This window comes from Lepidochelys kempii, chromosome 20 (genome assembly GCF_965140285.1).
Source record: "Lepidochelys kempii isolate rLepKem1 chromosome 20, rLepKem1.hap1, whole genome shotgun sequence".
Classification (NCBI taxonomy): domain Eukaryota; kingdom Metazoa; phylum Chordata; order Testudines; family Cheloniidae; genus Lepidochelys; species Lepidochelys kempii.
Genome location: NC_136399.1, coordinates 25,058,932 through 25,082,118, shown reverse-complemented (window position 1 = coordinate 25,082,118; position 23,187 = coordinate 25,058,932). Strand labels below are relative to the sequence as shown.

Sequence of the window (23,187 nt, the reverse complement as noted above, 5' to 3'; positions counted from 1 at the left end):
TGTCCCCAGGGGGCCAAGAGCTGGTGTCAGTAACACAGCTGTATTGAAGTCAATGCAGCTCTGCCGATTTACACCACCCTCAATTTATTTGACTTCACTGGGAGCTTTTCCCAAGTAAGGCGTGAGTAAACCTGGAGTAGGGAGTGAGTAAACCTGGAGTAATGAATTCACAATTTGGTTAGTTATCCTCAGTTTATTTTATTTCACTAGTAGTTTTGTTGGAGTAAGGAAAGGCCAAACCCAGAGTAAGGGAGGAGTGAATGCTGGGTAAGGGAGGAGTAAACCCTGAGGATTTGTCCTCTCTTCATGATTTTAAAGCTCATCCACATGCAGGGAATCCTCCAGCTGTTGGAAAATGCCCTGTTTGGTACCAGAGTTTGGATCCAGTTGTCAAGCCTTGACCTGGCTTTCAGGTTCTCCTGACACCAGCATCCTGACCTTGCTCAGCACAGCTTGGTCCATCAGCTCAGTCCATCTCCTGGCCAGGAGGTGAAAGAGGAGGAGCTTGAGTGAAGCTCTGAGCAGGGCGCTGGGGGTTCCAAGAGCAGTGCCGGTGTGGGGACAACCCATTTGGTGGTTTTTGTTGGGGTGCGTCTCGTGTGTTTTCTTTGTGATTGTCACTCACCTCTCCTTGTCTTTCCCCTTTCACTGCCACCTGACACAGGAGCAGCTCACGGTAAAGTCTCTCTCTCTCTCTCTCGTACACATTCTGCCTATGTTCTCTTTATTTCCCTGTGTTCATGATCATGCGTTGCTTTGAATGGGAGGATCTGTCCATCACTCGTTTAGGTCGGTTCTTGTCATTGGCCCCTCTGCTGGACACCCACCCAGATTTCTCTGTCCCCCAGGCATAAGGCACCTTGTTGCCTCTGTCTCGGTCCTGTGCTGGAATGGGGTCTCCCAAAATGGGACAGTGGGTCCCCTCTAAGGAAATGATTTCCTTGTACAGAATACTTCGTTGCCTTTCGCAGCATTGTTCCTGTGAAACTCAAACCTGGTGACCTTATACAGAGAAGAGGGAGTGGGGTCCAGTGCTAAGGGCGGGGAACTGGGAGTCAGGGTGCCTGGGTTCTTTTCCCAGGAGAGAGACTTGCCAAGTGTCTGATAGTTATCTGGGGAAGCTGGGAGGCAGAATGCCTGTGTTCTGTTCCCAGTTCTGGTAGGGGAGTGCGGTCTAGTGATTAGAACATGGGGAACTGGGGCTAAGACTCCTGGGTTCTATCCCCAGCTCTGCCACTGATGTGCTGTGTGATCTAGGTCAAATCAGTTTCTCTCTCTGTGCTTCACTTTTCCCTTCTCTGAAATGGGGATAATACTGATTGACACCCCCCCCCCCCGCCCAGTGGATGGTGTGAGGGTGAAGAATGAACGTTTGCAAAGTCCCTTACAGGGGCTAGTGTTGTTCTGAGCAGCAGGGCAGCTCACAGTGAGTAGCAGCAGTGAGAAGCCCTGTGGGAAAATCACCTGTTCCCCGTCAGCTTGGCATGAAGCAGTTCCACTCCAGCCCTCCGGGCTGGGGCTGGCTTTGGGTGAGATTGTGGCCCAGCTCTCCGCCGTCCCATATACCGGAGGCACCCATGATCATCGTGTAGCCCCTGTCCCAGGCTGGGACCCAGGCCCGGTGTTATTGGATTATACTACATCCAGCACCTTCTGGACTGGATCTGCCCATATGGCCCAATCAGTGCTGGGGAGAAGAGCAACTGAGAGTGCCCAGCAGTCTGTGCTGAGATCTGGGGCTGGAAGGAGCTCCCGTCCTGCCCCTTCTAGGGACCGAGCCATTAGTACACGGGTTCTTAGTGTGCAGCTAATAATAAATAGGGACTTTTCCTATCACCAGACATCGGTCCCATCTGCCAGCCACAGCACTCCTAGGTTCTGTTTGGCCTGTGCTGTTAACTCCCGAAGTAGCCTTAGGTAAGTTGCATAGCCACTCTGTGCCTCAGTTTCCCTGTCTATAAAATGTGGATAATGAGGCCTCTGTGAGGAATGAATTTGCTGGGTCTCAGCCTTGTTCCTAGTGGGACAGATGTCTATGGCCCCAAACCACTCCCCTCACAATCAGCGATCCCTGTCCCTTTTCATTGGCAGCCTCGCCAACAAAGCCAGGATTGAATGGGCCATGAAGGCTTCACTCCCTGCTCCCCACAACAGGGATCACAATTGGCAGGGTGTGCATGGGGAAGCTGCCTGGCTTGTACCCGTAGACAGGATATGTTCAGGCTCCAGGGCCCATGCTGAAGCCCCTTCCACTAGTGGTATAAAAAAAAATTGTGTGTGTGCAGCGAGGGGCGGGTGATTAAAGAAATTTCACAATGGGGAAAACTACTGAATAGATCAGACTGAATTCCCCCTCTCCCTGGATGTGACCCACACCATTGCTCTTACGGTGGTTGCCGTTTACCACAGCTGCTTGTAAGAAGTGGGGACTATGTAGTTTAGTGGTTAGTGCAGGGAACTGGGAGCCAGGGGCGTGGGGGTGTGTTCTGGTGGTTAGAGCAGAGGATCAGAAGCCAGGACTCCTGCGTTCAGTTTGCGCCTGTGCCACTAATTCCTGAAGTAGCCATAGGTAAGTCCTTTCCCCACTCAGTGCCTCAGTTTCCCCATGTGTCAAATGCGGATAATGATACCGACCTTGGTAAAGAGCTTTGAGGTCCCTGGATGAAAGCTGCTGTAGAAGAGCAAACACCTGGTGAAGGGCCCCTCCCCGCTCCCTAGCGGAGGAGTTCCTTCTTCCTTGCCTTTTCTCTTTGTGGAAGTGTCTGCAAAGCACGGTTTGGTAAGTTCTGCTGGCTCTGTGGAAATGACTTCTAAGACAAAGAACGAGGTGGTTGTTCAGACTGCGGCGTTTCATCATTGAATGACGACGTCCCCGTGAGGAGAATGAACTGGGTTTTTCTAGTAGGAGTCAGAATTTTCTTTCTGGTGGGGTGCTGGAGTGGAGGTGTTCCCCAGTCCTGGATGCCACCCAACAGTTGGGCAAACTAAATCACCCTACACTCCCCTCAACTGTGGGATTTGTGTGGTCAAGACTGCTCACTGTGGACCAGCACATAGGGTGACGCCAGCCAGGACAGACTGGGAGCTAGGCAACCAGAGAGAAACACAGGGTCTGTCTATGGATGGATGGAAAGACATCATAGGTAGGTAGGTAGAGTGGATAGATAGATAGGTAGAGTGGATGGATGGATGGATGGATCCATGGATGGAAAGACACGATAGGTAGGTAAGTAGCGTGGATGGATGGAAAGACACCATAGGTAAGTAAGTAGAGTGTATGGATGGATCCATGGATGCATGGCTAGTTAGAAACTGCGGATACATAGGTAGAGAGACAGAATACATTAAAAAAATAGATTAGGGTTTTGAACTTCACCTTCTCTGGGATAGTGAGGAAAGGGCCAGCTTGGTGGTGTGTGATAACAGCACCTCCAAATGGCAGCTGATGAGTGCAAGAGGTGAGAAGGAGACAAAAGGGCTAGGGATGGCCCAGGCTTGTAGATGAGTCACTTGGGAGTGACCCAGTAACCCAGAGTCTCCCACCAACAGATGGGTGCCCCGCGCCCAAGGGAATGGACCTCCGTGAAGAACCCTGTGTCTAGAATGGCACAAGGGGCCTGGGCCTCATCGTCCTTCTCTCTCCCCATTCTCCCACCCCCACCCAACGTGTCTCTACAGAGGCAGCAGCAAAGGGAAGGATATTAACACCATCAAATCACTGCGTGTCCTCCGTGTCCTCAGGCCCCTGAAAACCATCAAGCGATTGCCAAAGCTCAAGGTAGGTGCAGGGATGGTTGAGAGCAAATAAAGGAGTTGTGGCTGCCTGAGGGGAGTGGCAGGGGTTTGCAGGAGCAGGTGGGGGGGTCAGAAAAGGGGGCTGGGAGACAGGAGATTAGGTTCTAGTCCCAGCTATGGGAAGGAGTGGTGTCTAGTTGTTAGTGCAGAGTCAGAACTCCTGGGTTCTGTTCTTGTTTCTGGGAGGTCTCGTGGGGTAGAGCAGGGGACCTGAGGACCAGGACTCCTGGATTCTATCCCCAGCTCTGGCACGGCCTTGCTCTGAGACCTAAGTGAGGCTAATCTCTGCACATTTAACCCCTCAAAAATAGGCAGCCAGTTCCTAATGGGCCAGGTGGACCTGACTGCAGAGCGCCATGCTTGGGAAAGGGGCTGTTTTCTGGTTATGTTGAGATGGGACCAGGCCAAGTGGGACTCGAGGGTGGACCAAGTTTAGTCTGGACTCTGCAGTCCTCATGCAGTCCTGACTGGGGCCCCCCTGTCCTTTCCAGGCTGTCTTTGACTGCGTGGTGAACTCTCTCAAAAACGTCCTCAACATCCTCATCGTCTACATGCTCTTCATGTTCATCTTCGCTGTGGTGGCCGTCCAGCTCTTCAAGGGCAAGTTCTTCTACTGCACAGATGAGTCCAAGGAGTTTGAGAAGGACTGTAGGTACGGAGCCACCTTCCTCTGTCTCTCAGCACCTGGCCATGGCCCAACCCATCCCTGGGCTCCTCACACTTCCGCTTCCCCAGCCACCTTCTCAGCAGGTGGCCTCACTGTTCCCCATAGTCCCGTTTGGCCTCCAGGAATAGAGCAAAGCTCCTCTGCTTGCTTGGCAGGAAGCCTAGCAACACAGTGGTGGTGGCCAATGCAGAGGCAGTGCCTGACCTCACCTCTGCTCACTTAGCATTGAGTTTGCACTGGCCCAGTGGCGCTGATTTCAGTGGAGTTACTCCTGATTTACAGCCCGGCTCGTTCCTACGCTCCCTTCGTGTCTCCCACCTACTTACTGGTATCATGACCCTCCTCTTGGCAGCTTTCCTTGCCCCGTGGCGGAGCAAGGCAGAGCTTAAGGACAGAGCCACAGTGGGCATGTAAGGAATGGGGTAGAAATTACAATGGCCCGCTTCTCTCACATACGCCAGGGTGACACCCGGGTGACTCCCCACCTGGAGTAAATTGGCATCACTGTGCTGGAGTCAGTGGGGTCAGAATCCCAGTTGGTGTAAAGGGACATTGCTCCGTTGGAGTCAGTGGGGTCAGAATCCCAGCTGGTGTAAAGGGACATTGCTCCGTTGGAGTCAGTGGGGTCAGAATCCCAGCTGGTGTAAAGGGACATTGCTCCGTTGGAGTCAGAGGGGCTATTTCAGATTTACATCAGGAAGAGAGGCCCCAAGTGGGTCAGCAGGTCTGACTCTAGTGGCCTGATTCTCCACTCACACTGGGGTAGCCCCCAGGATTCAGTAAAGTGACGCTTATTGACACCGGAGAAAATTAGGTCAGAATCAGGCTCTAAAGTCCGTGGGGTGGATTATGAGGCATATAGAGCGATCTGAAAACAGCCAGAGAGTGCCCCTTCAGAGTTCCCTCCGGCCCAGCTGACATAGCGGAGGGAAGGGGCTGTGGTGGAGTGAGGGGCCCTCCGCCTTTTAAGACCTGGTACCAGTGAGCTACCTGCGGGTTCAGTTACACTGGGCCAGGGGGCGGGGGGTCAGACTGCTGCGATCGGGTCCTTGCCAGCCCTCCCACACCCAACTGCACCCAAGCTCTGCTCAGGCCGGGTGGAGAACTGAGCCCGCGACAAAGGCTCCGAGTCCCTACTCGCTGACGGGGGTGTCGATCAGGAGTTGCTGCAGTGCCATGACACAAATGAGAGCAGAACTGAGCCCCCTAGCCTGTGTGAAGCCAGTCACTCAGGATCTGCTCCCAAGTGAGTGAGATCAGGAGCTGGCCTTAGGGGCCCAGTGCTATGCCCCAGCCCTCCTGGCTGTCCAGCTGACGGTGTCTGTTCGTCCCCAGGGGCGAGTACCTGGTCTACGAGAAGGACAACGAAGTGAAAGCCCAGAAGCGGGAGTGGAGGAAATACGAGTTCCACTATGATAACGTGCTGTGGGCACTCCTGACTCTCTTCACTGTGTCCACGGGGGAAGGCTGGCCACAGTAAGGAGCTGCCACAGGGGGCGGGCCAGTGCGTACTGGAGAGGGCTGGGGTTAACCCTTTTCTCTCTGAGATATGGGGTGAAGCATCACTTAGATCGCAGCTGAATGTAGCTGCTTCAGCCTGGAGCAGTGAGACGTAATGACTAGAGCACCAGACTGTGACTCAGCAGACCTGGGTTCTCTTCCCAGCTCTCCCGCTGGCCTGCTGGGTGATCCTGAGCATGTCATGTCCCCCTCCATGCCTCAGTTTCCCCATCTGTAAAATGGGGAGAATGGTAGCCCCTCACCTTTGTAAAGTTTTCCCAAGGCATAGGTGAAAAGGAAAGACAGGCGTGTGCATGAGCTTCAGGACTTTTGAGTTCTGTTCCCAGTTCTGCCACTCGTCTGCTGCGTGAGCGTAGGGCCAACTCCTTAGCTATTGTAGATGCATAGCTTCATTGAAGCTGTGCTGAGTTACACCAGATGAAGATCTGGCCCTTGGACCTTCTAGGCTGCTTTTTCCTCATCCATATGACCAGGGTATTACCACAGCATGAGCCTAGCTGGGGACAGGAATTTTTATTGGGCCTGAACTGACTCCCCCTTGCTGCTATTTGTCTCTCTCCTACCCTTTCTTATTTCCATTTTCTCGCTTTCTTCCTTCCCTTTCCACCTTCCTTCCTTCCCCACTGCAGAGTCCTCAAACACTCGGTGGATGCCACCTATGAGAACCAGGGCCCCAGCCCCGGCTATCGTATGGAGATGTCCATCTTCTACGTTGTCTACTTCGTGGTCTTCCCATTTTTCTTTGTGAACATTTTTGTGGCCTTGATCATCATCACGTTCCAGGAACAGGGAGATAAGATGATGGAGGAATACAGCCTGGAGAAGAACGAGGTGCAGTCCAAGTCAGGGGGACCATGCCACTCTGTCCCTGCTTCCCCAACAGCAGCCCCTACACCAGCTCCCAGTGGCCATGCCCCAGCCACCATGCATCTCGCCATTAGCACCGTGGCATGCCCTGGATCAGCTGTTGCAGGGCCTGTGTCCATCATGGAAGAAGGAATTCAGGCTGTTTCCCCGGTGCTGATGTGCTGCCTGGAAGGGCGCAAGGCCAGATTACACCACTGAGCCACTGGGGAGAGCTCCCCCATTGCCCCCCTGCAAGCTCGCTAATGAGCAAGCTCTATTCCCAGCGTTCTGGGTGACCCTGGGCAAGTCTCTTCCCCTCTCCATGCCTCAGTTTTCCAGTTTAGATGGCCTGGTGGGACAGGGGTCTGGCTGCTGCTTCAGGTGCTAGAGATTGTCGGTTCAAATCCACAGCAAGTGGAGGGGAGAGAGAACTGCAGCAGCTGCATATGGATAGCCCACGTTAGACAGGAAGGTCACAGCAGGGTCCCTTCTGGCTGTAGCATCTGTGAATCAGGGCATGGAGCAGTTGTGAGCTTTAGAAAAGAGCACTGGAGAAAGGCCAGTGGTTTGCAAGGAGCTTCCCTAAAGGGCCACAGGAAACCAGGGGCTTCTGAGCTCTTTCAGGTGGCATGAAGAACCTGTGGGGGCTTCAGTTGAGAGAGCTGGGACGGTCCCCATGATGACCAGTGCGTAGGGTCATGTCGCCAGCTGGTGTAAATCTCCATTCACTTCATGGGAGAAATGCTGATTTACGCCGGCCCTGTTACGATCATCTGCACTGATCTCCTGCTTCACACGGGCCAGAGAGCGTCCTCTGACCCACCACAAAGGGGTCGGAGAAGCATTAGACCAGGGCAGCCGGTCGAGCTGTCCTTCGCGGATGGGGTTAAGCCAGTTCAGAGTCTCTCGGCCTGGACTGCCCCTGTATCCTCTTCCCCCTGCGCCCATCCTGACGCCGGTGGCCAGGAGCCCTTCCCACCCTAGCGGCTGTGTCTGTCCTCTCCGCAGAGAGCCTGCATCGACTTTGCCATCAGTGCCAAGCCCCTGACCCGGCACATGCCTCAGAACAAGCAGAGCTTTCAGTACCGCATGTGGCAGTTCGTGGTGTCGCCGCCCTTTGAGTACACCATCATGGCCATGATCGCCCTCAACACCATTGTCTTAATGATGAAGGTGAGCGACCCCCTTGTGGGACTGGGGCAGTATTGACCAGGGTGTGAGATGCTATGCTGTACCGAGCCTGGCGGAGCAAACACAGGCCCCTCCTGCATAGCCGGCATGTCCCCCATCCCCCCGATCCCGTGGGGCTGATCTGGGGACCCGGCCCATCCCGTGGGGCTGATCTGTGGCCTGGGGACCCGGCCCATCCCGTGGGGCTGATCTGTGGCCTGGGGACCCGGCCCATCCCGTGGGGCTGATCTGTGGCCTGGGGACACAGCCCATCCCGTGGGGCTGATCTGTGGCCTGGGGACCTGGCCCGTCCCGTGGGGCTGATCTGTGGCCTGGGGACCTGTCCTGTCCTGTGGGGCTGATTTTTTGCTCTCTCTTCTCTTGCCTTTAGTTCGATAAGGCCTCAACTGCTTATGAGGACGTGCTAAAGATGTTCAACCACGTCTTCACTTCATTATTTTCCCTGGAGTGTCTGCTGAAGATCATGGCCTTTGGAGTGCTGGTAAGTATCTCCACAGCCAATTCCGCTAGGGAGCATGGGGTGTTACCGTGGAAATAAAAGACAGAACCCAGCTCCTTCAGCAGGAGGGGATTCCCCACATGTTCTTCCAACCCCATGCCCCGCCCTCACCCCTTTACCAGACGGGGATTTAACAGTCTTCCCCCGCCCCCCACATCCTGTAGGCAAGTGTCAGAACACCTTTCCACCAAGTGATTGGGGATGGTGGCAACTGGCAACTAAGAGGAGATTGTTGAAGGCATCTCCAAGCACTTTGTAAGCTGACCCCAGCTCAGGGAATGGGGTAGGTTGTTCTGGGTGGTTCAGGGAACTATAATGAGGATTAAGGGGAGCAAAATAAAGAGGGGCTACAAGAGAAATGTCCCACCAGTAAGGTCCATTAGCATCGTCTCCCCAAGAAACATGAAGGAGTCCAAACTCCATTCATGGCTCGCTGAAGCTCCCTGGGGGTTTGAGGCTCCCACCATTGGTGCAGGTGCTCAGGGCAAGGAACCTACTCCATCCTGCACGAGGGATCTGGGCTTCCGTTCAGGAAGGAGCCAAGCCAGTAAGAGGGGCGCTCAGGGAGGTTAAGAGGCTGGATTTGAGGAGCAGCACAGGCTGGTCTGGCAGGGAGAGCAGACGCTGACAGATGGAGAAAGGAAGAGAGAGAATGAATCTCCCGCAGAAAATGTGGCTGATTTTTGATCCTGCCCCATTCCCTTATTTTAACTGGGCTGTTTTCTCATGATTCCTTGTGTTTGCCGTGCTGGGTTCATTTCTCAATTGGTGGCTTGCTCCACAGAGCTATGGACAGCTCGGGAACTGGTGGCTCTGGTGGGGTGGGAGAGGGCTGTGATTTCTTCTCCTGCTCGGGGAATTCAGCCAAGGACACATTTCTGTCCCTTGGATGGGAAGATCCCAGCAACAGTAACATATTCTGGTCCTGTGTGTTTTATTCTTTCATTTTAAATGTCCATCTAACTGTCCATTCCTATTGGGCCGAGGGTGGGGGCACCTTTCCAAAGTTTTGGAGGGGAAGGGGGGGCCCTCTTGGTTTAGCTGGTTGATGCTGGGGGCCAGAGATCCTGGGTTTGATTTTCCTCATGGGTGGGGTCCTGATCCAGAGCCCCTTTAAATCAGTGGAGAGGTTCCCAATGATCTCAGTGGAGTTTTGGTCTGGCCCTTACACCAATGACACAGCAGGGTAACTGAGATCAGCATCAGGCCCCAGTCACACCAGCCACCCCAGGATCATTTCAAGGTGCCAAGAAATACCCCCACCACTCCTTTAAATTAACCCTTTCGACCCCCTCCCCTCTTGCCTGCCAGATCCATTGGAGCTCACCGAAAAGGTAACCTGGGCTCTCCCGGCGTCAGGGCACTGGGGGCAGGGAGGAAATGGGGCTGGGGTTGGGGGGTGACTCTCTGTTCTCGTTGCTGTTGCTTCCGTCGTGAATGTCGTTGAATGTTTGCTGCCGTGTTGCTGTTCCTTTTCGTCCTTTGTTTTTGTTTTTCTTTATAGAATTATTTCCGTGATGCCTGGAATATCTTTGATTTTGTCACAGTTCTGGGTAGCATCACAGACATCTTAGTGACAGAGTTTGGGGTAAGTTCGAAACACCGTCTCCTCTCTTATGGCCTTAGCTTAAGCAGAGGGGGACGCTCGCCAGAGGGGGGCACCACAGGGAGCAAGACATGAGAACTACAGTATGAGCTTTTACCCCATTGTGCCTGACCCCAAGGAAGGACAGATGCCGGGCAAGGGAGACAGCTGGGTTGCAGCCACATTCAATGTCATCCGAGATAGCCAGAGGAGAAGAGAGCCATGCAGTTTCTATATGAGGAGGCCCAAGAATTCTTGTTCTGGGGACAACCCCAAGTGCTGAGGGACCAAGCCAAGGCAGATGGAGTCAAAACCAAACCCAGCTGGGCATTCCTACCCACCTGAAAGGGATTCAGTGAGGGCCAGGTTCTGATCTCACACGCCATATCCCCAGTCACTCCACTGGGGGTGGGCATACCGGCATAAATCCGGAGTCACTCCACTAGGGGTGGGCATGCCGACATAAATCCGGAGTCACTTAACTGGGCGTCAGTATGCCGGCATAAATCCAGAGTCACTTTTCAGTGTTCATTGGAGTGATGCCAAATTTGCACAGGTGAAGCTGAGAGCAGAGCCTGGCCCCTGGAAGGCAGAGACAGAGAAAACTGAAAGCAGCCCTGGGATGTTCCCCAGGAGGCAGGGGAACAGTCCCTGAAACACACACACAGGCGCGCACACATTACTGACAGTTGGATTTGAACTGGGCCATCGCCCTCTGCAGAAAGCCTGCTACTCAGGCCCTCACCCCTTGGTAGCCGCCAATGGTGGAGTTCAAATCCCACCTGGAGAGAATTCAGCCAGCCCAAACTCAGGGCAGTGGGCAAGGGAACCTCTCCCGGCGTGACTGGGGATCATCCTGTTTGTGGAGTGAACGTCATGGAGAAAATACCTTGGGCAAACTTGAGGGAAATCTGCAATTCAGTGCAGTGTAGCGGGTGGGTGGCAGCAGGGTACAGGAGCAGGGGCAATGCCTGTGATCTAACTGGCACTAGCCCTGGTATAGAGCTGCAGGAAGCAGCCCTGGGTGGATTGAGGAGACGAACTGAATGATCTAGCAGGTCTCCTCCATCTCTGCCACCAACTAGCGCCTGGAGAGCCCTTCCCCCAGTGTTAATTAATCCTCCAGGATGGGGTCTGTATAATTATCCCTCATTTTACAGATGAGGAAACTGAGGCACAGAGCAGGGCAGTGAGTCACCCAAGGTCACAGAGAGAGCCAATGGCAGAGCTGGGAATAATACCCAGAAGACCTCCCTCCCAGTCTCCTCCTGTAACCACTATGACACACTCCCACCCAGTGGCTGGGAACCCAGGTGTCCTAAACCTCTCTTCCTTCCTGCTGTAAACACTAGGCCACACCCCCAGCACTGGGAATAGAACTCAGGTGTCCTGACTCCGACCCCAGGCAAGGCCTATCCCTCCTGGGATCCCCTGGTGACAGAGACCCAGATACTGATCTCAGTGAAGCTGCTCTAAAGGGTCTTACTATCTTCCGAGAGCTGCCTTCCAACCCCGAGTTTGCAAAACACACTAGTCAGTGGGTGTGCAAAAGGAGTGTAAGCCACTCCCCTTGGCGTTTCACACACCTGTCTGCCCACCCATATCCAACCGCCACATAGCCTGCCCTCGCACTCGTCTCTACCAAAATGGGGTCTTTGCTTCCTGGCACTTGTGAGGTTTAGGTTCTCCTGGTCTGTGGGTCTGGGGATAGGCGGGGGCTGGCATTGCTCAAGGCATCCAATGGGATCCCAGAGGCAGGCAGAACGAGGGGCCAGCACCTGGCAGCAAGGTGTGGGGTTTGCTGGTGGGTGGACCTTTGCCAATCCAGCTCAGCACACAAGTTCCTTTCGAAGGCCCCTCCTTGCCCTGCCAGGCCATTGCATGCCAGGGGTGATGCCTATGTCAGGGGCTGGCCCGTTGCACAACTTTGCCTTCTCTACCTGCTCTTGCCCTCGATGGCTCGTACCATGCAAACGCAATAGACCTGAACTGGCAGGAGAGCTCTGCGGCAGGGCAAACTCTGGAGGGCTGGGGGAGACAGGGAACATGACCCACGGGCCCTTCCTTCAGAAATAACCTAGAACCTGTTGGCCTCTGGAAACCCTCCAGCCCAGTGGAACCGTACACAGAGGGCTGATAGCCCCAGAGAAGGCAGAAGAGGCTAGTACCTGCAGCACAGGGCTGGGAACTAGGACTCCTGGGTTCTCGTCCCAGCTCTGCCACTGACTTGCTGTTTGATCTTGGGGGCATCTCTTCCCCTCTCTGTGCCTCAGTTTCCTGACCCATCTCCCAGAGTCGAGGGAGGGAGGAGCCGTGAGGATGAAGACCTCGGCCTGAGGTGGCAAAGCCATGGAGACTGGATGCTTGGGCCTGCGCCAGAGGGCATGGTCCCAAGCACCGGGGGGAGCCCCTGCCCTTCGCTCCCCTGCATCAGAGCGGCCCCTCAGCAGGCAGAGGAGTGGGGTTGGGTGCTGGCACTGCCCTGTGCGGGTGGGCTGGGAGTCTCCTGCCTCATGCTGTGTGCTCTCTATAATGCCTGTCTCTCTTGTCTTACCTTCCTTCCATGCTGTCTCTTTATACTGTGCTATTTTGGGGTGACACCCTCTGAAAATGTCATCCAATCAAAATGCACTATGAAAAATCCATGTGTCCATCTATGAATCGGTCTGTGTATCCATGCCAACTAATATTTCTGAACTTCTTCCGCCTCCCACCCCCACCCCCACGACAAAACACCCCGTCCCCAATCTGTCGCTCCATCTCTGTGTATTACGCTGGTTGCCAATCAACCTGTGACACTAAACAACCCCCTCAAATCTCTCCCTCTGCCCCCAACTCCTCTCCTCCTATTCATCTCAACATCTACATCTAGAATCCGGTTGGTTTAATATCTTTCTGAAGCCTAAACGCATTGCCTAAGAGCGCTCTCTCATCTCTGCATTGCATAAGTTACTGCACGGGAGCTGCCTGCAGCTAGCTGGCTACCTGCTCTCTTTTCTTCCTTCCTCTCTCTCTCGCTCTCTCTCCCTTCTTTCCTCCAGATGTACGTCCCTTTGAAACAAAGCAGCAAAAAAGAAAAAGTCTCTGCACTTGTGCCTTTCTCTTCAAAGGGCCTAGTGTAGGCTGAGTGATACAGTGTTACAAACTGGGGGCTGGCTCTGAGTCGGAGGGCGAGAGATTCCCCAGATCCAGGGGTTGATCTCCTGAGAAAGGGTTGGCTGGATTCTCAGGGAGACGGAGAGATCCTTAGGTAGAGATGTGGGTGGACCAAGGGATAGACCCCAGGTGGACGGGTGGATGTCCAGATAGAGGGATCCAGTGGGTGCACAGAGTGGGGACAGCAGGTCCCCAGGCTTATAACCTCTCCCTCTGCACAAGGTATTGGCTCAGATCTACAGCTAGCTGAGGACTCTCAGGGACCCGGCGCTGACCCTCTGAGGGTTGGGGGCTGGGATCACGAGCACACTGGAGGGAAGAAGGAACCAAGAGGGCAAGGCTGCCTCACTGGAGAGCAGCTGACACCTGCAGGGACCACTCCCCGCCTCGCTGTTGGTTGAGAGGCAATGCAGGATCGGCAGGGGAGATGGAAACCAGAAAGGAGCAAAGAAGGGCATATACCTGTCTGGGCCCCACATGTGCACAGGAAATGGCCTCCTATACACACATCCATCGCACGTGGACACCTCCCCCAGGCGTGTACACACATCCCACACACACTTATTCCCCCGACCCATCCCCGTTCAGGCCCTGCTGCCTGTCCACGCACCTCGCACACATTCACAGGCAGATCCGTGCGCGCACACGCTGCCCGCTTCCCTTGTTAGGTGTTTCCCTCCCCAGCCTCCAGACCCCTCATGCTCTCCCTCCCTCCATGCCCTTCTGCTGCTGTTCCCCACTGCTCTCTCCTCCCCAGGCCCCTCTCTGCCGAGGGGACTGCATGGGGCTGCCATCTTTGCCATGGGTGACACAGATCCCTCCCCCCATCCCAGCAGGACCTGGACTGAGCCCTACCAGAGGGAAGCATCCAGGGCAAGCTTGAAACCAGGTCAGCAACTCTGCCTTGCGTCCTCTGGGATTAACCAAAGGGGGTAGGGCACAAGGGCTGAAGTGGAGGGACCCTGTAGCTTCATTCAGACATAAGATCCAAGAGAGGGGAGAACGGGGCAAAGGCATGGAGAGGAGGGCAGAAAGGAGCTGAGAATACTGGAAGAGCTGCCTGGGTGGGACGATGGAAGATCCCCTCCCTACTCCATTCCCCCCGACCCCGTTTCTCTCTCTCTCTCTCTCTCTCTGCAGAGGTGGGGGGCCTTTTTCTTCCGTGCTCCCGCATGAGCCTCACTGTTTGATTTCTCAGTTGGTTTGGGAGGCTGTTAAATCGGAGCCGCCGCCCCCAGAGGGTGCTGACGCATGCTCTCCCCGTCCCCAGAGTCCGTATGTTACACTCACTCCTTGGAGGGATGGCTCACAGCTTCTGGGAACACACACCAGGGCAGCTTCTCTAGGGAAGGGAGCAGGCAGACCTCCCCATGTCCAGGGGTGGGGGGAACGGACTGGAGAGAAATTCCCACATACAGGGAACCATGGATTGGTGCATTGGCCTATGTTGTATATTGTGTAGTTACACAACAGCTCCACGGTATCTGTTGTGTAATTATACAGCCAGGCCCTTGGACCTGGTGTTAATTACACAGAAGTTCCCTGCTGTGCATTGTGTAACTACTCAAGGGTCTCTGGGCTATGTTCTGTATGAGTCACGTGGCCTGTTCTGTGCAATGGTGAGAGTCACGTGGGGTGTTTGTTGGGTACGGAGCCCTGGTCGTGCATGTTATGTGGCGGCACAAGCCTTGTGGCTCACGTTGTGCGATTGCACAAGCTTTTTCTGGCACGTTTGGCTGTTGCACAAGGATCACACAGCCTGGGTCCTGAGATGACACAAGGGTCCCGTGGCATGTGTTGTGCGACTGTACATGAGTCATGGTGCATGTTGTGTGGCCACATACGTCTTGTGATGTCTGCTGTGCGGTTGCACATGTCCTGTGGTGAGTGTTGTGCAGCTACACAGCTGCTCCCTGGAAACAAAGGGGTTTCTTCTTGCCCGGCAGGGCTTCCCACAGACCGCAGCGAGGGAGTCCACCCGCGCTCTTGGCTGCTGGGGAGAATTCCCCATTAGGCAGCACCAAGGCAAGGCCCCTGGACACTTCGTGTATCTGAGTACCTTCCCCTTCCACTGAAGCCAGGGGGTCACCCAGTACAGCCCCACTGCTCCATTTGTCCCTCCCCCCCTCTGAATGTGGAGAGAAGGGATCAGACTGATCCAGGCTGGAAACACAGCAATGGGTGTAGGAGCCAAGGCCTTTAATTTCCAGGGTGGGATTAGAACCCTGGATCGGTGCTGTGCCTGAGGAGCTGGGATCCTAGCCGCACTGCTGACTTGTGCATTGATTGGCAGAGGGAAGGGGAGTCCTTGGGCTCGAGGTCAGAACTTCACAGCTGACTCCTGGTCTGCAATGGATCTGCCAGACCAGACCCCAGATCTCAGCCAGAACAGAGTCCACGTACCATGAGCGAGTTTGTCTCTTAGAAAAGACGGGGTGACCTCAAGGGTGCAAAGGTTGTTGGTCTGAGGTTAACCTAGGAGCTGCGTCATGCAGCCTATGCCACCGGTTAACTGGAATTCCAGCCCAACGAGCCAGGCCGCATTGCCCAGCTCCAGCAGCCAGTGCACTATGGGAACTCCAGAGCCTACCACAGGCTTCGCACTGCTCGGCCCAGTCCCAGAAGCCACGTGCCATCCCCTCCCGGGGGAGAGGGGTCCAAAATGCATCTTCGTGAAACCAACAGGACGAGTGGCGCCTCCCAGCCTCTTGGCCCTCCCCTCCCCATCCCTTGGAGCAAAACCCCACTGAATGTCGTCCGTGCTTGTAGGCTGAGCCCCCGCAGCCAGCCTCAAGAAGTCATTCCAGGGAGCATCCCGGCGTGGCTGTTGGGTGCACAGAGACAGATGCATTTGAGGTCCCAATCATCACATACGATCTGTAACATGTTGCAAGTCCCCAGACACCTTCCCCTCCCCCGGCACTTATCCTGCTTCAATTCTCTCTGGTTGTGTGTGCACAGTACACGTGCGATGTGACCCCACAATGCTCTGCCTGCTTGTGTCAGAAAATATCAGTGCATTTGGTTGTTGGGATAGTTACAGTATAACCCTGATATTAACGAACAGCCATTGAGTTCCCCATTGGATGAGCCCAGCTTGTTAGTTTCCTTTATGTTCCTTTCCCCTTTTTCAGGGATGGCTGGTGGATGGAGATTGCTGGGTGGCTTTCATGCTGTGATTTGTTAATGGTGTTATCATTCATTGTCCTGGTTGATTATCATTATTTGTATTCATATTATTTATCATCTATTTTTATTAAATTATTAACAGCACTATTAATTCATTAATATTCATTTTATTCTTAATAGTATCCAATGCATTATAATCATTCTATTTATTTTATTTATTATGTATTATAATGATCACTATTGGGTATTGTTTATATTAATAGTACGGTGTGTTCTGTTACTATTCTTTATCAATATGCATTGCAATATCATTTATTATTTATCAATAGTATTATTGGTTATATCATTGGTTTAATAATACTATTCATTATTTATTTCTCTTATAGCAGTTATTAATAGCATTATGTATTATAATCATTTATTATCTATTGTTTATTAATATTATTGTGCATTGCTGCTATTTATCATTAGGTATTAATTAATAGCATTGTGAATAATAATAATTATTATTGGTTGTTATCAACAGTTGCTGTTGATTGCTAATAATGATCACAATTGATGGTGTTGTTATTATTTTATTACTACTTTATTGAGTTCTCCGTGGATTTCGTTTTAGTCGTGAGTTGGTGGGTTAATCATCTGCATTGAGATGATGTTTCCCTGGGTTATTGCCCTGCCCTGCGGTGCTGCGTGGATGCAGGCACACGTCCAGGGCAGTCTCCCCTGGGGGTGGGGATCTCCCCTCTTGCGCCCGCAGGTAGCGCTCACCTCTCCTTCCTTTCATCCCCTCAGAACAACTTCATCAACCTGAGCTTCCTGCGGCTCTTCCGTGCTACCCGCCTCATCAAGCTCCTTCGCCAGGGCTACACCATCCGCATCCTGCTGTGGACCTTCGTCCAGTCCTTCAAGGTGACTGGGGACGGGGAGGGAGGGGACGGGGGGAGGGGTTGGGCCAGGGGGCCAGGAACCCAGCGACTGACTCTTAGAATGACTGATCCAAGGTTTAGCGTATGCGGGCTGGACCTTGGCTCTGAAGATGTATTGATTCCATATCTGTCTGTTTGTCCCTATACAGACCCCTCTAGCTATCTCTTTCTGTCTGTCCCCACATAGACCCATCCATCCACTTGTACTCTGTCTATCCAGCCGTCCCATACACACCCTTCCATCTGTCCGTCCCCATACACATCTATCTACCCCCATACACCCTCTCTCTCTCTCTCCCTCTCTCTCTCTATCTCAGAGTGTCTCAGCAGGGTGGCATCCAGGTGCTATGCCCACCTCAGTCACTGACTCCCCTGGCCCTGAGCGGGTGCCTGGTGAAGCAATGGCAGCCTTTGCTCTGGGTTCAGTTGGCTGTGGATTGGGTTGGTGTTGTAGTGGCATTCCCCGTCGGTGCCTTTGAGGTGCTGAGTGCTGGAGGAGACACGGGCGAGGAGAGAAGCTCCCAGCGTGCTCTCCCTGCGAGCCAGCCAATGGTACAGATGTGGGGTGTGAGCTGGATTTTGCTGCATTGAATGGAGAAGCTGCCGTGGCCCAGTACAGGGGGACGCTATTTGCCTGGCAGGGCGCAAGGTTTAAAGCCCCCTGCGAGTGACGTGCCCTGCTCTGCTTCTCTCCCTAGGCCCTTCCCTATGTCTGTCTGCTGATTGCCATGCTCTTCTTCATCTACGCCATCATCGGCATGCAGGTGAGTGTCAGGCAGGCCAGCTCGGGGGGACGGGACACACTGTCACAGGCCGTTTTGCAGTGCGGAGACCGGGCGTGGGAATCTGAGCACTAGTGCCTTGGATTGGGAGTGACTCCTCCGCACACACATGGGGGTTAGGACTGTGCCGGGCTCCAGGCCCGGCATGTCATGCTGTACCTGGGTGCTGGAGCTGGCTGTCTGCAGGAGAGAGATGAGGCCCCATCCCCATTGCTGTCTGAGGGCCCTCTGCCTTTGCAGGTGTTCGGTAACATTGGCATCGAAGACGAAGAGGAGGACTCGGCTATCACAGAGCACAACAACTTCCGCACTTTCTTCCAGGCCCTCATGCTTCTGTTCAGGTGAGACCCTGCCCCGGGCAGAAGCTGGACTGAGCAGAGATCCGTGTCCCATCCCCACTGCAACTGCAAGGAAACTGACCTCCTTGTATACCTTGCTCTAATGCAGTGGGTTGTCCGGCTGTTAATCAGCCCCCCCAAGCCCCACCCCAGAGCTGGCTGCACCTCAGCGCCAGGCAAGGAATCCCAGTATAAACAGCCCCCGCACTTCGCCCCAGAGGTGGCTGCATCTCAGTGCCAGGTGAGGGATCCGAGTATAAACTGTGAGCCCCATCCCTGTAAGTGCTCGGGGCTGAATGATGCTGTAGAAGTGCAAAGCATCATTAATGGCACCCAGGTGCCTGAGGGGACTGGGACAGAGCTGCCTGGTTTGCTCCCCCAGCCCTGCCCTGCCTTCCCAATGCACTTCCCCTCTCCCCTCTGTGCGGCTGCAGGAGTGCCACCGGCGAGGCGTGGCACGAGATCATGCTGTCGTGTCTGAGCGGGAAGCCCTGCGACGAGAACTCGGGGATCAAGGAGCATGAGTGTGGCAACGAGTTCGCCTATTTTTATTTTGTCTCCTTCATTTTCTTCTGCTCCTTCCTGGTGAGTCTGCGGGGAGCCGGGCCGGCAGCAGCCACAGGGGTGCGCGTGCGCTGCGTGAGTTGGGAGTGTGCTGACGTGTGTGGGGCCAGGCGTGCGGCGTACGTGCGGCATGTGTGAGCTGGGTGTGCGTTGACAGGTGTGTATGTGCGTGCGGGTTGGCAAGTGTGAAAGCCGCGTGTCGGAGCTATTCATAGGTATGTGCACCTTGGCGAGAATCTGTGCTCTGTGTGCACCAGAGTCAGTTGTGTTGACAAGTGTATCTGTGCGTGCACGAGTTGTGTGTGGTGACTTGTATAGGGGGGTTTGCATGTTAGCAGATGTGTGAGTATGTGTACGCACATTGGTATGTGTGTACACGTGTGTGTGATGGGTGGGTACCTGTGGGTACACATTGGCGTGTGTACACGTGTGTGTGATCTGTGGGTACCTGTGGGTACACATTGGCGTGTGTACACGTGTGTGTGATCTGTGGGTACCTGTGGGTACACATTGGCGTGTGTACACGTGTGTGTGATGGGTGGGTACCTGTGGGTACACATTGGCGTGTGTACACGTGTGTGTGATGTGTGGGTACCTGTGGGTACACATTGGCGAGTGTACACGTGTGCGTGTGCTGTGTGAGTACACACATGTGCACATTGGCCTGTGATGGTTTGTGAGTTGCATGTATGCAATGCACGGATGTGGTGTGTGTATGTGGGAAGTGTGTGTGTGTTGCACGTTTATGCCGGTTGTGCATTCATTTTGGTATGTGTTGATGCATGTGTACATGGATGCACTTGTTGGCGTGCCTCTGTGTGTCTTGGCGTGTGTATGATGACGGGTGTGTGCATCGCGGAATGCGTAAAGGGAAGTTGGGGAGTGGGAGAAGGACCAAAAACATGAGCGAGAGACACATGGACAGAGGAGGCGCTGGAGTGCCCAGAGCCCAGCCCATGGCAAGGACTGCGGGATTTGACCCCTGGGGTCTTGTCTGCACTAGACTACTTGTCCAATACGCCTCTGTCTCCGCGCCCCAACCCACTGCAGATGCTGAACCTGTTTGTGGCCGTCATCATGGACAACTTTGAGTACCTGACCCGAGACTCCTCCATCCTGGGGCCCCACCATCTGGACGAGTACGTGCGTGTGTGGGCAGAGTACGACCCCGCTGCTTGGTAAGGACCTCACCCTCATCCCGCACCTCCTGCCCCCGCCCAGCAGCCAGGGCTCCCCTCCCTCCTTCGAGGGGAATATTGGAGGGCTCGGATTTGTCCATGTCTCCGGGGGAGCCGAGATGAGCCTCCTTGATCAGCAGAGAACTGACTGTCGAGGGCTGGGGAAAGGGGGGTGAGGAGCAGAAAGAACCAGGGCAAGGAGGAGTGGGGTCTAGCTGTCAGAGCCTGGCTGGGGCTGGGTGTCAGGACTCCTGGATTCCATGCCCATCTTGGGACGAGGAGTGGATACTGGACCTAGATGCCCTTGCTCTAATCCACTATTCCAGGGATGAGCAGTTACTTGGCTTGGTGGGCCTTGGATCTGATTCAGTGCCATGGGGATACTGAGCTAGATGGCCTGCTCTGGACAATCCAGTGCAGACATCGGCTCGGATTCCTGGGTTCTTGTAGGGTCTGAAGTTTCCAGGCCCACCTGGAAGTTTCCAGGGCTTTGGGAAGGGGGTGCAGGGCACCCTGGGGTCCAAGCACCATGGGAAGGAGCCATTAGCCAGGGTCTCCTGAGCCGAGACCCCTTTGCACTGTAGGGGGGAAGGGGTTGGATCCTAGTCAATACCCTGGTTTGCTGGGCAGCTGCTGCCTTTGGTTAGTTCCTGGACAAAGATGGACAAAGCTCCTAGAAGCAGCCCTTGTTAGTCACACACAACAGTAAGTTATCTGCCCGGCTGCCTCCTTCCATCCCCTGACAGATCATCATGTCCTCTGGCCTGCAGGCAGGGGGCTGTGTTCCTCCGGTTGCCAGGAGGGGCGACACATGGAGGCCTCTCTCATCGCTGAATGCCAACTCTCCGGGGCAGGTGCTGCTCCGGTGTGCTGGCAGGGCTTCCACAGCTCAGCTGGTGCAGAGATTAGAGCAAATCCCTCCCACGTAGTCTCTCCAGGATTCGGGGAAGACAGGACCAGTTCCCACTGAGCACTAACCCAGCTGTACGCTAGTGAGAGCGGACCCCAAAGCCCGTCCAACCCTCCTGGGCTGGGTCTGTGTCCCCCACGGGGCCCTGCAAACGCAGGCTCTTGGATCTTGTTGCTGTTTAATGTTTCCTTTTTCAATTTTAGGTTTTTGCAGCTGGATTCTCTCCAACCCTCCCCCTTTCCCAAGCCAATCGAAGGGCCCTGGGGGTGTCCCTGCCACGTCCTGGGGATGTCCCGTGGTGCCCCGGGCTGTCCCATTATTAATGCACATTGTGAAGTGGGTAACAGCTTGCAGAAGAGAGGCTGGATGGAAAACACAGGGCTGTTTTCCTCCCACGCCCTGATGAGTCCCCATATGCTATTCAGAGACACCACGCACTCAGGGCTAGATGACACAATCAGCGCCGCCAGGGAGACGCCACTAGCTAGACACAGGCCGCTAGGGGACGTAGTCCCACCCCGGCTCTGTGACATTATGACTCCTCTGCCCCTGTGTATCCTCTGGAGCCGGGAACTGTGTTGGGGCTGGGCTGGTGCTGCACCATTGAGGCACTGGAGCGGGGCCAGCCTGCTCCCGCGGAGGATTCCTGGCGCGTTGTGTTTGGTTCTGTGCTGGGGGGCCGCCACCCCAGGCATCGTGCTGTCCCACGTCGTCCCTGTGCCCTGTTCCGTTTCTAGTAAACTCCCGTTGTTTCCAGGTTTAACGTGTTTGTCTACGCTGCCAACCCTACCTGGCAGACCCTGCCAAGCCCAGCAGGAGGAGCTCCCAACCGGCCCCCCGAGTCCTATCTCGTGCCACTGGGGGGTAGACACAACCCTGCCCCCGCCTTGGCACGAGGTTCCTTTGCATATGAGTGACACCCCTCCCCCAGTAAAAAGAAAGCAAAATGTCGGGTCCTGATCCCAATCCCACTGGAGTCAATGGCAGCCTTTGTATTGACTTCACTGGGCTTTGCATCAGGCCCTGGGAGAGGCCTATGGATCTGAAAACAGAGCTGGGAGTCTGGAGCCCTGGTTCTGTCCCCAGCTCGGGATGGGATGTGGGGTCTAGTGGATTAGAGCAGAGGGGGCTGGGAGCCAGGACTCTTGGGTTCTGTCGCCAATTCTGCTGAGGGCTCCCTGTGTGACCTTGAAAAAGTCACTCTCCCCCACCCTGTAGCTCTATGCCTCAGTTTCCCCAATAACAGATGCACCTCCCAGGACATCGTAGCCAGCTGTGGTCTGCCAGCTGCTCAGTAGTAGCAATTTTAACACCAGGCCTCTACTCTGCAAAGGCCAAGCACTTTCAGCTCCTGCTGGAGCCCCCAGGAACGCGTGTCCAAACCCCCAGCCCTAAGGTAAAACCAGGCACTATTGTTGTAGCTGGCCTAGGCGCCCATTCCCGGCAGCCTTGCTGTGATCTATGTGTACATGACAGTTTGTGTGTTTCTCTCACCCTGTAGTAGCATCTGCACTAACCCCCTGTATTCTTCTTGCAGTGGCCGAATTCATTATAAGGATATGTACAGTTTATTACGTGTTATATCTCCCCCACTGGGCTTAGGCAAGAAATGCCCTCATAGGGTTGCTTGCAAGGTTTGACTTACACTAAAACCTGCTAGCATCAACGGAATGAATGTTGCTTATGGTTTCTTTAATATATATATTTCATATATATATATATATGTATACACACACATCTCGGTATCCTGCACTTTTCAAGAAGTAATCCAGTCACCTACTTAGCAAACAGAATGCATACGAGGATGCCGTCCGCCCAGTACCGCATGGAGCATATCGGTGATTTTGAACCCTTTCTGCTTGCTGTCAGCTGAAGCTAGGCCCTGAGGATTTGTACCACTGTGTCTCTACACACACACCCCCACCACCCTTCGCACATTGAGTTTTTTCATCTGGGGAGGACGGAAACTGCATTGACACCTCTGCCATTTATCCCTTCCCTTCCCCTCCCCCCGTCCACCACCTTACCCCCCCCTCCAGCATTGGCAAAGAGGCGTGCTCTAAGCTAAATCTCTCTCTCTCTCTTTCCTGTTCTTCGCTA

General features: G+C 54.3%; 1 protein-coding gene across 17 annotated transcripts in view; it reads left to right on the top strand.

Moving 5' to 3' along the window:
* Positions 1-23,187, top strand: part of CACNA1A (calcium voltage-gated channel subunit alpha1 A) — a 194,538-nt gene that overhangs the window by 136,770 nt on the left and 34,581 nt on the right. For 13 of the 17 annotated variants that reach the window (XM_078849576.1, XM_078849570.1, XM_078849569.1 and 10 more), the window contains 13 exons: positions 3,679-3,778; positions 4,287-4,447; positions 5,798-5,938; positions 6,613-6,814; positions 7,838-8,002; positions 8,391-8,501; positions 10,024-10,107; positions 17,182-17,298; positions 18,014-18,079; positions 18,338-18,438; positions 18,870-19,020; positions 20,050-20,177; positions 22,625-22,721. In XM_078849576.1, coding sequence (XP_078705702.1) covers positions 3,679-3,778; positions 4,287-4,447; positions 5,798-5,938; positions 6,613-6,814; positions 7,838-8,002; positions 8,391-8,501; positions 10,024-10,107; positions 17,182-17,298; positions 18,014-18,079; positions 18,338-18,438; positions 18,870-19,020; positions 20,050-20,177; positions 22,625-22,721 — 1,624 coding nt within the window. The remainder of the gene's footprint in view (positions 1-3,678; positions 3,779-4,286; positions 4,448-5,797; positions 5,939-6,612; positions 6,815-7,837; positions 8,003-8,390; positions 8,502-10,023; positions 10,108-17,181; positions 17,299-18,013; positions 18,080-18,337; positions 18,439-18,869; positions 19,021-20,049; positions 20,178-22,624; positions 22,722-23,187) is intronic. The other 4 variants (XM_073319217.2, XM_078849582.1, XM_078849581.1 and 1 more) reach the window with 2 other exon arrangements.